This window comes from Symsagittifera roscoffensis, chromosome 1 (assembly GCF_963678635.1).
Source record: "Symsagittifera roscoffensis chromosome 1, txSymRosc1.1, whole genome shotgun sequence".
In the NCBI taxonomy this organism is placed as follows: domain Eukaryota; kingdom Metazoa; phylum Xenacoelomorpha; order Acoela; family Convolutidae; genus Symsagittifera; species Symsagittifera roscoffensis.
The window spans coordinates 42,558,446-42,571,311 of record NC_087062.1 but is presented as its reverse complement, the minus strand read 5'-3'; the positions used below and the strand labels follow the sequence as shown (position 1 = coordinate 42,571,311).

Below are 12,866 nucleotides of genomic sequence, written 5' to 3'. Positions count from 1 at the left end.
TTTGACGTTGTCATAATTTGACGTGGTCATGTAATAAAATTTTGCACAGCGAACAACTTCACTATTGTCAACATTTCTGTTTTTTATATCGTGCATCGTAACATCACGCATTCAGCCATAATCACACGTAAAACAGTAATAAAAATAGAAACTTTGAAATGTGGGGAAGAGCCAATTTTAGGGTTGAATGTCCACAAATAATAACAAAGTGAGGACCCTTAGATTCGTGAGGGGGTCGAATCCCTGAGGAGATAGGGCGCCCGCCCTCGCCACCCCTCCTAAATCCGCCCCTAACTAGAACTCTTTTTCTTCATGCCATGCTTCACAAAACCCCGTTATCAGGAATTCATTTTCAAACGGTGTCTATCTCGCTTAAATTCTTGCTGGTTAGGTTTTCAAAACTCATGTTAAGAAGAGTTATAATTCCAAGCAACCAAATAATTTGATTTCATCTAGAACAAAAGAGAAAGAGCGCGGTATAGGATGGTGTGGCATTACTTGTAATGTACTATCTGCATCATTATTTAACGTATAAACAAAGACAAAAAGAGCAGCTAATTGTCGTCTAATCTCAGAAAATATCTAATATTAAGGAGAAAATAGTGAGCTAACTTTGAATAAATTATTCAACTACAGTATTGCTGAACTTATAAATGTCGATGACTAAAAATTTTGATCAATCGAAAGGGCTTAGGCGCTACTGTTAAACTATTTAACAAAATCATCAATAAATGTCAAGAAGGATTTACATCAATACATCGTAATGGTAGCATCAAAATCATTACTGTAAAATTACAACTCAAACTTCACCCCTTCAAAAGGAAAAAAATTACCGGTAGCACATATGTTTCAAATTTTTTGTTCAGGGAGAAGAAAATTGGAAAAAAATATAAGTTGGTTCCAAATAGGCATGATCATCATAACGTTGAAAACTGCTCTCAGATTGGCAAATGATTGAGGAACGGTAATTGTTTTGCAAAACAACAAATAACCACTAACAGTTATCTCTAATATAATTATTAATCAACTACACTTTCTACCTAGCGTTCTAAGATCTACATCAGCAGTGTAAAGCAGAAAGAAGATTGAAAAAGTTGCTAATGAAAATTCAGCAAATTAACTTAACCCAATGACTTACCGGTGTTCTAATCACACAGCACTATGAGAGGAGTATCACACTACTATTCTATGGTCTAGTCTAGTTCTATCATGGACTATCTTGGTCTACCACTACTATTTACTGACTACCTTCAATCACTCAAATCGAAAAAAAATCAAATCAAGCATTGATAGCACCTTCCGTTTGAATTGAACCCATCCGCACTCCAGAAGAATGAAACTCACACGAACAAATACACTACATGAGTCACTTAAGATCTCTTTTTAACAAACCCTCATTTCAAAAGACGACTATTTGTATTCTTAACACTTGATATTCTATCTTTTTTCATATTTACAGAGGGTGATTTTTCAAGTAGATCTATAACAATAGTCACTCATGTTTCCATTTGTTTTGGGTTAACTTTGCACCATTCAAGTTGTAACATGAAATCATATTATTACTTCATGTTTTTCATCATCACTGTCATCATAGTTATCATATCACTCTCAAAGCATCGACATTTCCATCTAATCTATTAAATACTGTAGTTATAATTATTTAAACTATCCTATCCAGCCACCAAAAGCGCGGTCGTTTAAAAGCTACGAGAGGTCGGCATTCGTGCTCGGCCGAAATTAAAACTCGGAAAGAACGAAAGAAGATAGAGATATACAGTTAATCCAATTTTTTCTGCAGTATGAAACGATATCTTTTATCCGATCTCGAATAATTCCACTGTATTGTGAACGTTCAAATATCCGACCAATTCATATTGCAGAATATAAATCACCAATTCGGCCAGAAGTTTTTAAAAGCTACGATAAATAATATAACTATTAATCTACCTTATCTATGTGTAAATGGAAAGCAAGTTAAATACATGGCTGATTGCGCTACGAAAGTCAGGTAAGTAACATTTGAGGGAAGGGTTCCAAGTCCAAGATTCAGTTGAAAAACAAGTCAATCGTCAATCACTGAATCGTTTCATGCACACTACATTTTAATTAACTGCCCATTACGACATTGAATCAATTTTTAAGAAAACTTTTCTGTCATCTCGATTAACTTCAATAACTTTCTGCAAAGCGAGCTTTGCTTTGTGGAACTCTTATGAATGTAAAATTTAGAACGAATTGCCTTTATCTTTAGTTACCGAACTCAAGAGGATTGAGGGTGAAAAAGGCGCTGAGATAAGATACATGGACATCACTCATTACCCGTGAAATGACTTCATGGCGTCTGCACGTTCGATACTTTGCTGATATTATCCTAGCGTATATGGGGCATTTCAAACTTCTGTCAATTATCTGAGGACATCAAATTATGGAACTCTATTGTTTTAGCAAAGCATTCGAGGCTATGCTAGATGCGATGAAGGCTGACACCATAGTTCAACTTCTTCTGATTACAAAACTTGTTCTCTAACCAGAGGGAGACAAAAATAGCATCATCATTTGCTTGAGTTGACCTTGATTCTTCGTATTAGTTTGAGTCAACATATCGCGAACTTTGATTAGTACCCATTGAGCTTAACCTGAAACGCTCAAAAAGTGATCATCATCAACGCATTTCAAATGTAGATGGTTTAGCGATGTTTCAGTACGCTACAAATTTTTAGGCGCCCAAATCAAATTTAATTCATTAGAAAAGTAAATTAGTCTCCCTCAGATCACTTGACTATCATATAAAATGCACATTTCGATTATGATTGAGTTGCAATTCGTGTTTTTATTTAGCTGTTTACATACATTTAAAAGCACAAGACATTGGAGATGCTAACATAAAATGTCGACATGAAAAAGTGAAAAGCAGATACATCCAAAATGCACAAAATCTTCAGATGCTTTTCAACGAGTTAATCGAAACAAACATCAAAAAGCTAGATAATAATTCACATCGCTATTTGAAGATCAATCATCAACTACTCTCTCAGTCGTTGGCGAGTTTAGTTGGAGGGGGTGGGTTGGCGGCTCTCATTTAGTTGAAAATGTGAAGCACAGTAACAGGGAAACTGTGATTTTTGAGTGTGGTGGTTTAATTGAGTGATTAGATTCAAAGTGCAATTGAAGATTGTGTTGGTTTGTTTTACTTGTGGGATGATGGTGGTGGTGGGAAGAGGTGACGCGGGTTTAGAGAGACGCACTTTAAGGCTTCTCTGTTACCATCAAGGCCATTACTACTCAAGTTTAACTAATAATCCTATTACTACACTAGCTACCATCTATAACTACTTCTAACTTTTTCAAAAGTTTCATCTAACTTTACTTTGTAGAAAACAAAACGAAGAGAAAATACATCACTTCGGGACTTGTTTTAGTGTTTGTGTGATCCTTGAAAATCCATCAACAAGACAGGTCAATGCGAAGCACAGAGGAGAAATGATTGGGAGGGAAGGAAAAGTTCATGAAGGGTCAAATTGTGTAAGAGTCATAATCGGCTTGAGTTTGGATAGGAGACGAAAAGAAAGCGCAAAATAAGACATTTGATCAGCTAGCACGGACGGCCGTCAAGGCCGAGAAATGATATTCTTTCTAATTGACATTTTATCAGTATACAGCTTATGTTTTGACATTTTACATAGCCCAGAATTCAGTCAATACTCAGTTAAGCACTGTACAGAAATTTTAGAGCACACAATTGTTACTAGGTCACCCCTCTGAACCATAAAAATATGAGGATGATGATTTAAATCACAAAATAAGCGGTGTCCTAGATCGTCAAAAGGATGATTTTGCCCAAGCTGCAACATTTAAGTCTATCTACACTAAAACTAACGTTCGAGTGTAAACTGAAAACTAAAATCGTGTAAAGAAGAACAAATGTCTGTCGCTAAGTAAATTAAATTTCTAACGCCAATATACTTTGGAAATGGGGAATATTTTTGCGGTCTTTGAACTACTGCTCTATGGTATGGTATTGTACGGCGTGGCTTTGTAAGGAAATTTAAGTAACATCTATTTCTATGACTACTGCTTCAACTAATATACTAGGTACACTGTATAAATAACGAAACAAACGAAGAAGACAGATGAGATCAGACCAATCAGATCACTGTTCGTAAGACTAGATCGAAAGATTACTAATAACTAATCCGGAGTTAACTAGTTAACATGAATCATCATATTCATAAGCAGCCACATTGAAGATTAGATTTATAGGTAAGTTTTGTTTGTTGCATTGCTGTTCATCGCAACCATTTCTGAACCATTTTGCATTTTGAAGAGATTTTCATTTGAGAAACGACAGACAGCAGTCGGCAAGATTTGAGTCGAAGTTACTGATTTCCGTACCCCTGGTAAGCGGCTACCATAGCGGGAGGAACAGCTGAGAATCCAAAAGGTGATCCGAACTGGAATCCAGTATTCTGGGGACTGGTTGCGAGGATTCCAGCAGCATAGTCATGTGGGTTGTCCAGGGTAGTTGGCAGGGGAGGACTAGTGATTCCTCCAGGACCTCTGGGAGACCCGTTTCCAATGTAGGGCAGGGTGCTCAAGAAGTTCTCGCGGGCCAGGGTGTCCAAGGGCGAGGGACTCATGGCAGTTGGACGGGTGGGGAGCTGTCCATTAAATGGCGAGGACATTAGTTCTCCAAAGAAAAGACCGTTCGGAGTTCCAGTTCTGTCTGATGTCAGGTGTCCGCCAAGCGGAGAACCAACTTGGAAGGTCGGACTTCCAGCATAGTTCAAGACCGGCGAATAGGGAAACTGTGCGAATCCGCCGTTGAAAGGATTAGCCATGGACCCGTTTCCCAAAAAGGCATTCCTCTGACCATTGATGTAGTAGGGTACATTGGGATCTTGTTGAGCGCCCATGGGAATAGGACCATATGACCACTTCTTGAGCTGAGTGTTGTTCTGCATCGCCTCTTTTGGTTGAGCTTTCTTTGCTTCCACCATTTTGCCTTTGATTTCGTGATAGTGCTCACGGCACGCATTTTCGGCTGCTTCTTCAGCGGCAAACTAAACGCAATTAACTGCCAGTGAACTCACCGTTTTACTAATTTTTCCAAACAGTCGCAAATTTTCCTATCAGCCCCACTGCTAAAATAAAACGATTTCGCATATTTCAATTTTGTTCAACGGAAATAAGTGATACTGCAATTGATCGCTTATCACATCTTTTGCGTACTAACCTTTACAAATCCGAATCCTCTAAGACGAAGGGTGGTCCGGTCGTACATCAACATCACTTCCTCTACCTCTCCGAAGCGACTGAAGTGCATCTGCACATCTTCGTTGGTAGTGTCCGGATGCAGTCCTCCCAGAAACACCTTCTTCGTCTTATTTATCAGTTTGCTCTGGTACTTCGGAACAGCTCGCTTGGGGTCTACCACTTTCTCGTCAATCACATGTGGCCCTACGTTTTGAACGTGAGCCAAAACCTAAAATGAGTAATGATTAGGGAAGAATAAATTTATCAAAGCTGGTAAAAACACATCACTAATTTTATATAAAATACAACTTCAGCACATATCGAACTTCGAATGGATAAACGACGAGACCAGTGGATCTGCAATTTGATTACCCTATAGAAAATAGATCATTACCCTATAGATTATAGATCATTATTAAGTTGTGTTGAGCAGTTCGAAAAATGTCTTAAAAATTTACGAGCTAATTACTATCTCATAACTTGAGCCGATTAACTAAATCACGGGTTCCCCACGGGGAAACAATATTTATAAACTCTGATTTCGGCTTATCCGTTCAAAAAATTACACCATATGTCCTCGTGAGAAAAGGTAAATTATTATTTCTCGATAGCAAAAGACATGAATTCTTTAATTCATGTACAGAAACCGAGTTGACTTGCATTTAAAAAACTTGGGTTGGAGGATATTAAACCTATTGAATCGAGGGTATTATAAAACCTTATCGATCGGGAACGTATCGAAAATTTTTGTTCCGACAATTTTCGAAGAAAATGACGGAATATTTTTACTCAGGTGGTTTTTCTCTAGACAAATTTCGAAAACTAGCAACTTTTGACAACACACTTCTATATCAGCCAAAAGGTATTGTTTTCCTGAGCTCAATTTTACACAGATGCGAAGCTGTGCTTCGCAAACACTTGCAAGAATATGACCAAAAAGCAGCTCTATCAAGTGAAATAAGAAACAGCAGAAATAATACTCGAATTAGCAAAAACTCGGCTACGTGTCGGATTCGACCACGGATGCATAAAATCCTCAAAAGGCAGTCACCAAAACGCTGCTGCAGATGCTAATGAATTGCCAACTCGATGCAGCAAACGTAGCACCAAATACAAAAAGGCACAATTCTACATGTAATAAATCGGAAAGCATAAAGCCAAATTATGCATAAACTAAGCATTTCAAAAAATTGCAAGATATATTGAATTGGAAAATTTCTTAAATCCAGCTTTACTTGTGCTGCTGTTTGAAACAAATAACTTTTTTCGGTTCATTACATGAATTAAAAATGCATCAGCTGTGTAAATTTTTACTTATCAAATGTCAAAGCACATGATATTTTGCTTCAGCAGCCAACCGATTCAAAAGTGTCATCCAAAGTAGCACTCTTATTTGCGACTTAGGTTTGGGAAAAAACGAAAGTTCATACTAATATACTTTGCTTCGTTAGTGTAAAAACGATATTGTATCTTTGATTATTTTTTGTTAAGTTATGGGGGTTTAAAGATAGCAAATTTGGGATAATTAACTCGCCATACATTCCGCGCTAATAATGCGCAAGCGGAGATTTAATCCGTCTTAGAAACAGTTCCAAATTTCTTTGAGGCATGCTATTCAGTCTATGTATTTCTTAGGTATATGCAAAATCTTTCACTTTATACTTAACATAGCGTGTGGGGGATGATTTGCTAATTCCTACTTTTTTTGTGAAGCGAGCACTAATTCATATAACCTAAAAACAGTCGGAACACACTGTCCTGACACACGCAGTCTTGCTCTATCTTTGAACTCGATGGTGGTTCATAAACATAGCCTTTGATAGATCTGCGGGTTTTTACTATTTGAGTTTCAAAACTTCACTTAAGTATGATTCTGAATGAAGATCATTGATAGATCTAAGCAAACATTTAATTAATTGATAAATGTAAGTTCGTAAACGGAGACTATTTGGTGTTAAGAAAAATCTCCTCTGAACTGTCTTAACGTTTCCGAAAATACATGAAATTTATCGGTTTCTTTTTCAGAATGAAAATTGGTATTGAATGAAAATGATATAAAATTCAGAACCAGGAGAGACGAATTGAACAATGAGTCGCTCAAACTTTTGTCAGAAACATTAAAAAACCTTCTACCAATAACTTGGATGACTCACCCGTTCGACAGATTCTGGGTCAGCAAATTTCACAAACCCGAATCCTCTCGACCTCTGAGTAGCCGCATCTCTCATCACGCAGTGTTCCACTACCTCTCCAAATTGGGAGAAATGTCTGTACAACATGCTGTCATTCGTATTCCACGACAGTCCCCCAATGAACATCTTGTTCGCTTCGGTAGCGTCATTGTAATTCACTGACATTCCAGACATCGCTCCCATCGGACTCAGGACCTGGTTGAGCATTGATGGATGTTTTGGATCCAAAGGATCGCCTGCTCCTCCCATGTACTGTTGCACCTGGACATTGTTCGGCTGTGCCGTCATCATCTTCACTCCTTGGACACCTGGATGAACCATTCCATTCATGCCTTGATTGTTTATCATAGTCGGGACACCTCCAGCCGTGTTGTTCATGCTGAATTGGGGAGGTGAACTCGGCGGCCGGTGAACTTGTGAGTAATCTACTGGAACGACTCCTTGGACATTGCTTACCGGCTGTTGAACAGCGATGGGCGCAGAGGACGGCATGTTTTGGACTTGTTCGTTTTGCAGTGCCGATGAACTGGGAGCGACTGAGCTGCCTGGCGTTGATGCTCCTCCGCTACTACTATTCGATCCATTCCGGCTCGTGCTGCTGTTACTAGAGTCCAGAGAATCCATAACACGTATTTCAAACTAACTCAACTGAAACTCAGATCACATAAACTTACAAAATATTCATTACTGAATTAATCAAGCAGATCGAGAATCAAGGGCAAGACGTTCAATTTACGTCTGTATTTTACGCAGTGATGCTCAATGATGCTGGAAAAACATAGCCAACAGAAAATTGTAAAAAAAATGCAGAGGCGAAGCAGAGACGTGCAACTACTTGCGATACAAAAAAGGAAGGACTATCACTACTTGCAGATGAGCCGACAAATTGGAAAATGAAAAACTTCAAGAAAATTGTTTCTATTACTAAATAAATGCAAAAAAAAAAAATCCGGAATCTTAAAACTGAAATACTTGCTCCTTTATAAACTTTACATACAGCGGCGAAGCAAAGCTTCGAACTACTTGCGATAAAACATATACATAGAATAACAATCTAACCGACAGAAACAGAAAATGAAAGCAGTAGCAAAAATTGAAAAAATATAAAAACCAAAAAAAATTACAACTGCCTTGCTTTTCGCCTTCAAAAAAACTCCTTTCAAAAAATTATCCAAGAGGTAAGACAATTGGATGTTAAGAAACTATCAAAAAAAAACTTACAGTGCGGTAGCAAAGCCGACGATTTTTGAGCAGACATAAATTGCACCAAAAAGTTTGCTCACAAGAAATACATAGTAACAAACCAAAATAGGATACCACAAAACCTTTCAGTCCAAGAAAAAGAAAAAAAACACAAAAAAAACAGTATACTGGAATCGGAGTTGGTAAAATCACAAGCAACATAAAAAAATTTCAACAAGGATTGCAGGTTACTGACAAGCACAGAATAATCCGCCAATATTGTAATGAAAAACCAGGGGCGAATTTAGGGGGGGGGGGCTTTGGGGGGGGGGGGCGGACGCTTTCCACCTCAGCGATTCGACCCAAAGGGTCCCCCCTTTGGTACTTTTTAAGAAATCCATTTTTTGCCGACCGACCTTTAATTTTTTCTAGGGGCGCCAATATATTCTAACTTTGAGAGGGGAGCGCGCGCTGAAAAAACTTTTTTGGTCAAAATTTTCCAAAAAGTGCCTAAAAACGCCTTTTTTGGACTGTTTTTTCAAAATTTTGCCTGCAGCGCAGAAAAATTGGCCAAAACAGGGACTAAACCGTGCTTAGGGAGAGCTCTAAAAATCAATTCTGTCGACCTAAAAAAAGGTCGACAAAATTTTCAAACACCCCGAAGACAAAACAAAAAATTGAAAACGTCGAGAGAAGCTAGATATGTTAAAATTTTCATATCTTTGTCTCAATTCGTCTTGAATAAAAATCATTTTTGAGAAAAAGATGCTGAATGAGTTTATAGAACTTTAAACTTGCATCGAAACTTAACTTATCAAGCCGAAACAAAATCGACAACTTTTCAGCAGACACCTGTTGAGCCAAAAAAAGGTTTTCATTAAAAAATGAAAACAGTATTCGATTCTCGCCACCAAGGACTGACGTGCATCAGCAACTTGTTTCGCTCATCCAACGACCCAAAATAAGGCCGTCGAACAAATTAGGCGACAACCAAAAATGGCAAATTTACAACACAGGCGAAGCGGAGCTTTGCACCACGTACGCCACAGCAAATATAAAAAAAGTCGAAAAAAATATATATGTTGAAAAAACTAGGTGAACCAAAACTTTCGTATGTCTCGATAAAAACAACAAGGGGTCCAGCTGAAGCTGGAGGTACGTGCTTGATACTAGATGAAATTTCTATACTCATGGGTCAAGAAAAATGTGGTTTCAAAATTTGGACTTTGCGCAAAACCTCTAATGTTCTCTTCTAATTTTGAGATAATCAATTTTCCCAAAATATAACATTTCTCTAACGGGAAAATAAAGAGACCCCGCTTCTGTAGGAACAATTATCCCAACCGGTCAATTATCCCAACCGGTCATCTCAGATTTGATTAGGTAGTTTAAAAGAAAAATCAAAAAATTTCTAAAAAATGGTCAAAAGACTTTCCAAAATCCATAACTTGTTTCGGCAAAAAACAGGTTGTGGCCATTTATGCAGAGAAGATTCCCAAAACCAGGTTTTTTCATTTAAAACGTATTGAGAATTGGCACGGTAGTTTTCGCATAGACTTGTTTGAAGGTCATAACTTTTTTCTTTAACAAACTGGGCATGTTCAATTCTAAACTTAAGCTTTCAATAACCTGTAGCTTCGATTAAATATATGATATAAACGAGCAACATTCAAAAAATGTCACTCTGAGAACCACAGCTTTTTGTTGTAAAAAAGAGATCGGAGTCGATTAAGCAGAAGGAATTTTAAAAACCTATAGCTTCGATTGAGCCCAAAAATGTCAGATTTGGGAGGGTAGTTTTCGGTTAAAAAATTTTTCGGAAAAACGGTTAAAAAATAAAAATTGCCGAGGGCTATAAATTTTGGTGTCAAAAATTGGGTTGTGGTTGCATAACCAAATTCGTTTTTCACAACCCCTTCCTTGAATTGAGCCCAAAATCTCAGATATGGCAGGGAAGTTTTCGACAATATTCAAAAAGTTTGAAAAACGGTCAAAAAATCAAAAAAAAAGACTTTTCCGAGGGCGATAACTTTTTGTGTCAATGAAAATTTGTGAAGTGCCTCTAATGCAGGAGATCTTTCCAGTGCCCATTAACTCCCTTGATCCCACAACATCAATTCCAACGACTCCATTGGTAAACATACAACCAAGTTGAGAAGTGCGAAGGAAAGTGTTCAAATTGTGTTTCCCTCCAAACAGCCCAAAATTAGGTCATTAGGCCAATGGAAAATAGGCCATATTAATTTGGGCCGAGAAATTTTTTCAGCGAGTCCAAGATGTGACAATTAAGGCAACAAGTAAGCAGACAATTGGCCGACAATTTTATTTGAAACAGAATATTTCCCATTTGAAAAAAATAGAGACTACTCAGATTCGAACCCATGACCTGTGCCTTCAAAGGCATAATCTTTACCTCCGGGCTAAGGGGACTGGGAACGCAAGGAATTCATTATGAATCAAGAAACAAATTATTCAAACGATTCTGGTAAAAAGTTGGTAAACCAAAAAAAATCTGTGTTAGGTATCCAGACATGCTCGACATAAGTCCGTTGGTTAACACCGAGCAGATTTTAGAAAACGATTTAATGATTCTGTTGAAGAAATTGTTCGCAAGACAAAGCCTTTGTTGTGCATTTCTAACGCCATCATAACTTTAACATAAGAATCACATGCGTAATAATTCCGTGAACATTCATCCATCTATTTGAAAAATTTGTCAGAAAAACAGCACTAATTCCGCAAGAACCTTGTAACTCAATTACCTCAACCAAAGGTGCTTGAAAACTGGTATCCAGTAAGCAGGACGAAAGCGTTAATCTAAAAGAGATGAGTATTGAGCCATGCATTCCAAAGAAAGAATTCCATTTTACTTCCTTTCGTCGCAGATAAAATTATTCAACTTTCTCCAAAAAGAGCTCAGAAGAGTAATGGGCGAAAAAAATACTTACGCTTTTTAGGCATGGAGGTATAAGAACTGCGTCTACAGAAATCATCAAAACTTTTTCATTTTGAATTGGAAAAACCAGCAGAAAAAAAAGACATTTCAAACAATAACATTTCAAACGATATGCACGAATTTCAAACAAAACACAGGAATCGCGTTGGTAAATATACAAAATTTTTTAACATGAGGTACCATAACCCTCGAAAGGACAGCTAACGGATCCATCTTGGTTGCAACAACGCTGGCCGTTACAACCAGAACTCAGAACTGACCAATAACTGCAAAAACAAGGAAGTAAGAAAAAGTTGAAGTGTCAGTTCAAACCAGCAGATACTTGCAATTTTCAAGACAGTCCAACGACCTATATTACGAGCTCTGTATCCAATGTATAAATTTTTCTTCTAGCGCAGTTGATAGCAATCAAACAACTAGAAAAGGTTAAAAAACCATCCGTCAAATAATGTGAAACCCTCAAGTCGCAGGCACCCCCCTACCCCTAGTCAGCTTCAGGCACAAAAATAACTTGATCACATAACTAACTGCCTAAAAACCTGCGGAGATTTGATTATCAGGCTAAATTGCCAGCAGACAGCCAATAGAGCTGATCCAATGAACAAAACGCTTTGAAAAAAAAATACGACTGCTTCAACAATGAAACATGCAGGTGCTTCAAACTTTCGTAATTGGTCAGAAATCTCAGTTACCGCATTTAAAATGCTTGAAAACTGAAACTCAGTAAGTAAGAGGAAAGTTAAACCTGCAAAAAGTCCGTGTTACGGGAAAGAAACCGACAAAAATAAATAGACAGACGATAGTACGAAAAATCAGAACCTCTAGTTTGCAAATAACACATCCCGACCGGACTCGAACCACAAGCGTTTGAAGACTCAGGCGTATGTTTTTCCTCAACTCCCTCCATGCAACCTGCGCTGGATAGTAGATTGAATTTAATGCAGGGAATTTAACGTAGTATTTTCAGGTGCGATATCTTGTGAACATAGTTCTATACCGAATTATCAAGAAAATTAGTCCTAATAATTTCAAAGTTCTATACGGACAAAAATGTGATTCAGTATGAAAAAACAAGATCATGTTTCTAACAACTTACGCCGGAAAAATACAAAAAAAAACAGAAACTTATTCTTGCTCTTCAGACGACACATTATACGATGAAGAAACCGACATAACACAAGGATAGCCAGTTACTGCGCCAGTAGCACAGAATGTTCGGACCATAGTCTGAAAAAAAAAACATTTTTGTTCAAATTAGTTTCTTTGCTTTTCTACAACTTAGG

The 12,866-nt window shown here is 37.6% G+C and overlaps 1 protein-coding gene across 1 annotated transcript; it reads right to left on the bottom strand.

Annotated features, from left to right (window-relative positions):
• Positions 1 to 402: 402 nt before the first annotated feature.
• Positions 403 to 8,089, bottom strand: LOC134844681 (RNA-binding protein Musashi homolog 2-like). The gene is made up of 3 exons (XM_063861495.1): positions 7,407 to 8,089; positions 5,234 to 5,482; positions 403 to 5,060 (listed from the first exon to the last, which is right to left on the bottom strand). The coding sequence occupies exons 1-3, from the start codon at positions 8,067 to 8,069 to the stop codon at positions 4,377 to 4,379; spliced, it is 1,596 nt and encodes a 531-aa protein (XP_063717565.1). The 5' UTR covers positions 8,070 to 8,089; the 3' UTR covers positions 403 to 4,376.
• Positions 8,090 to 12,866: the final 4,777 nt, after the last annotated feature.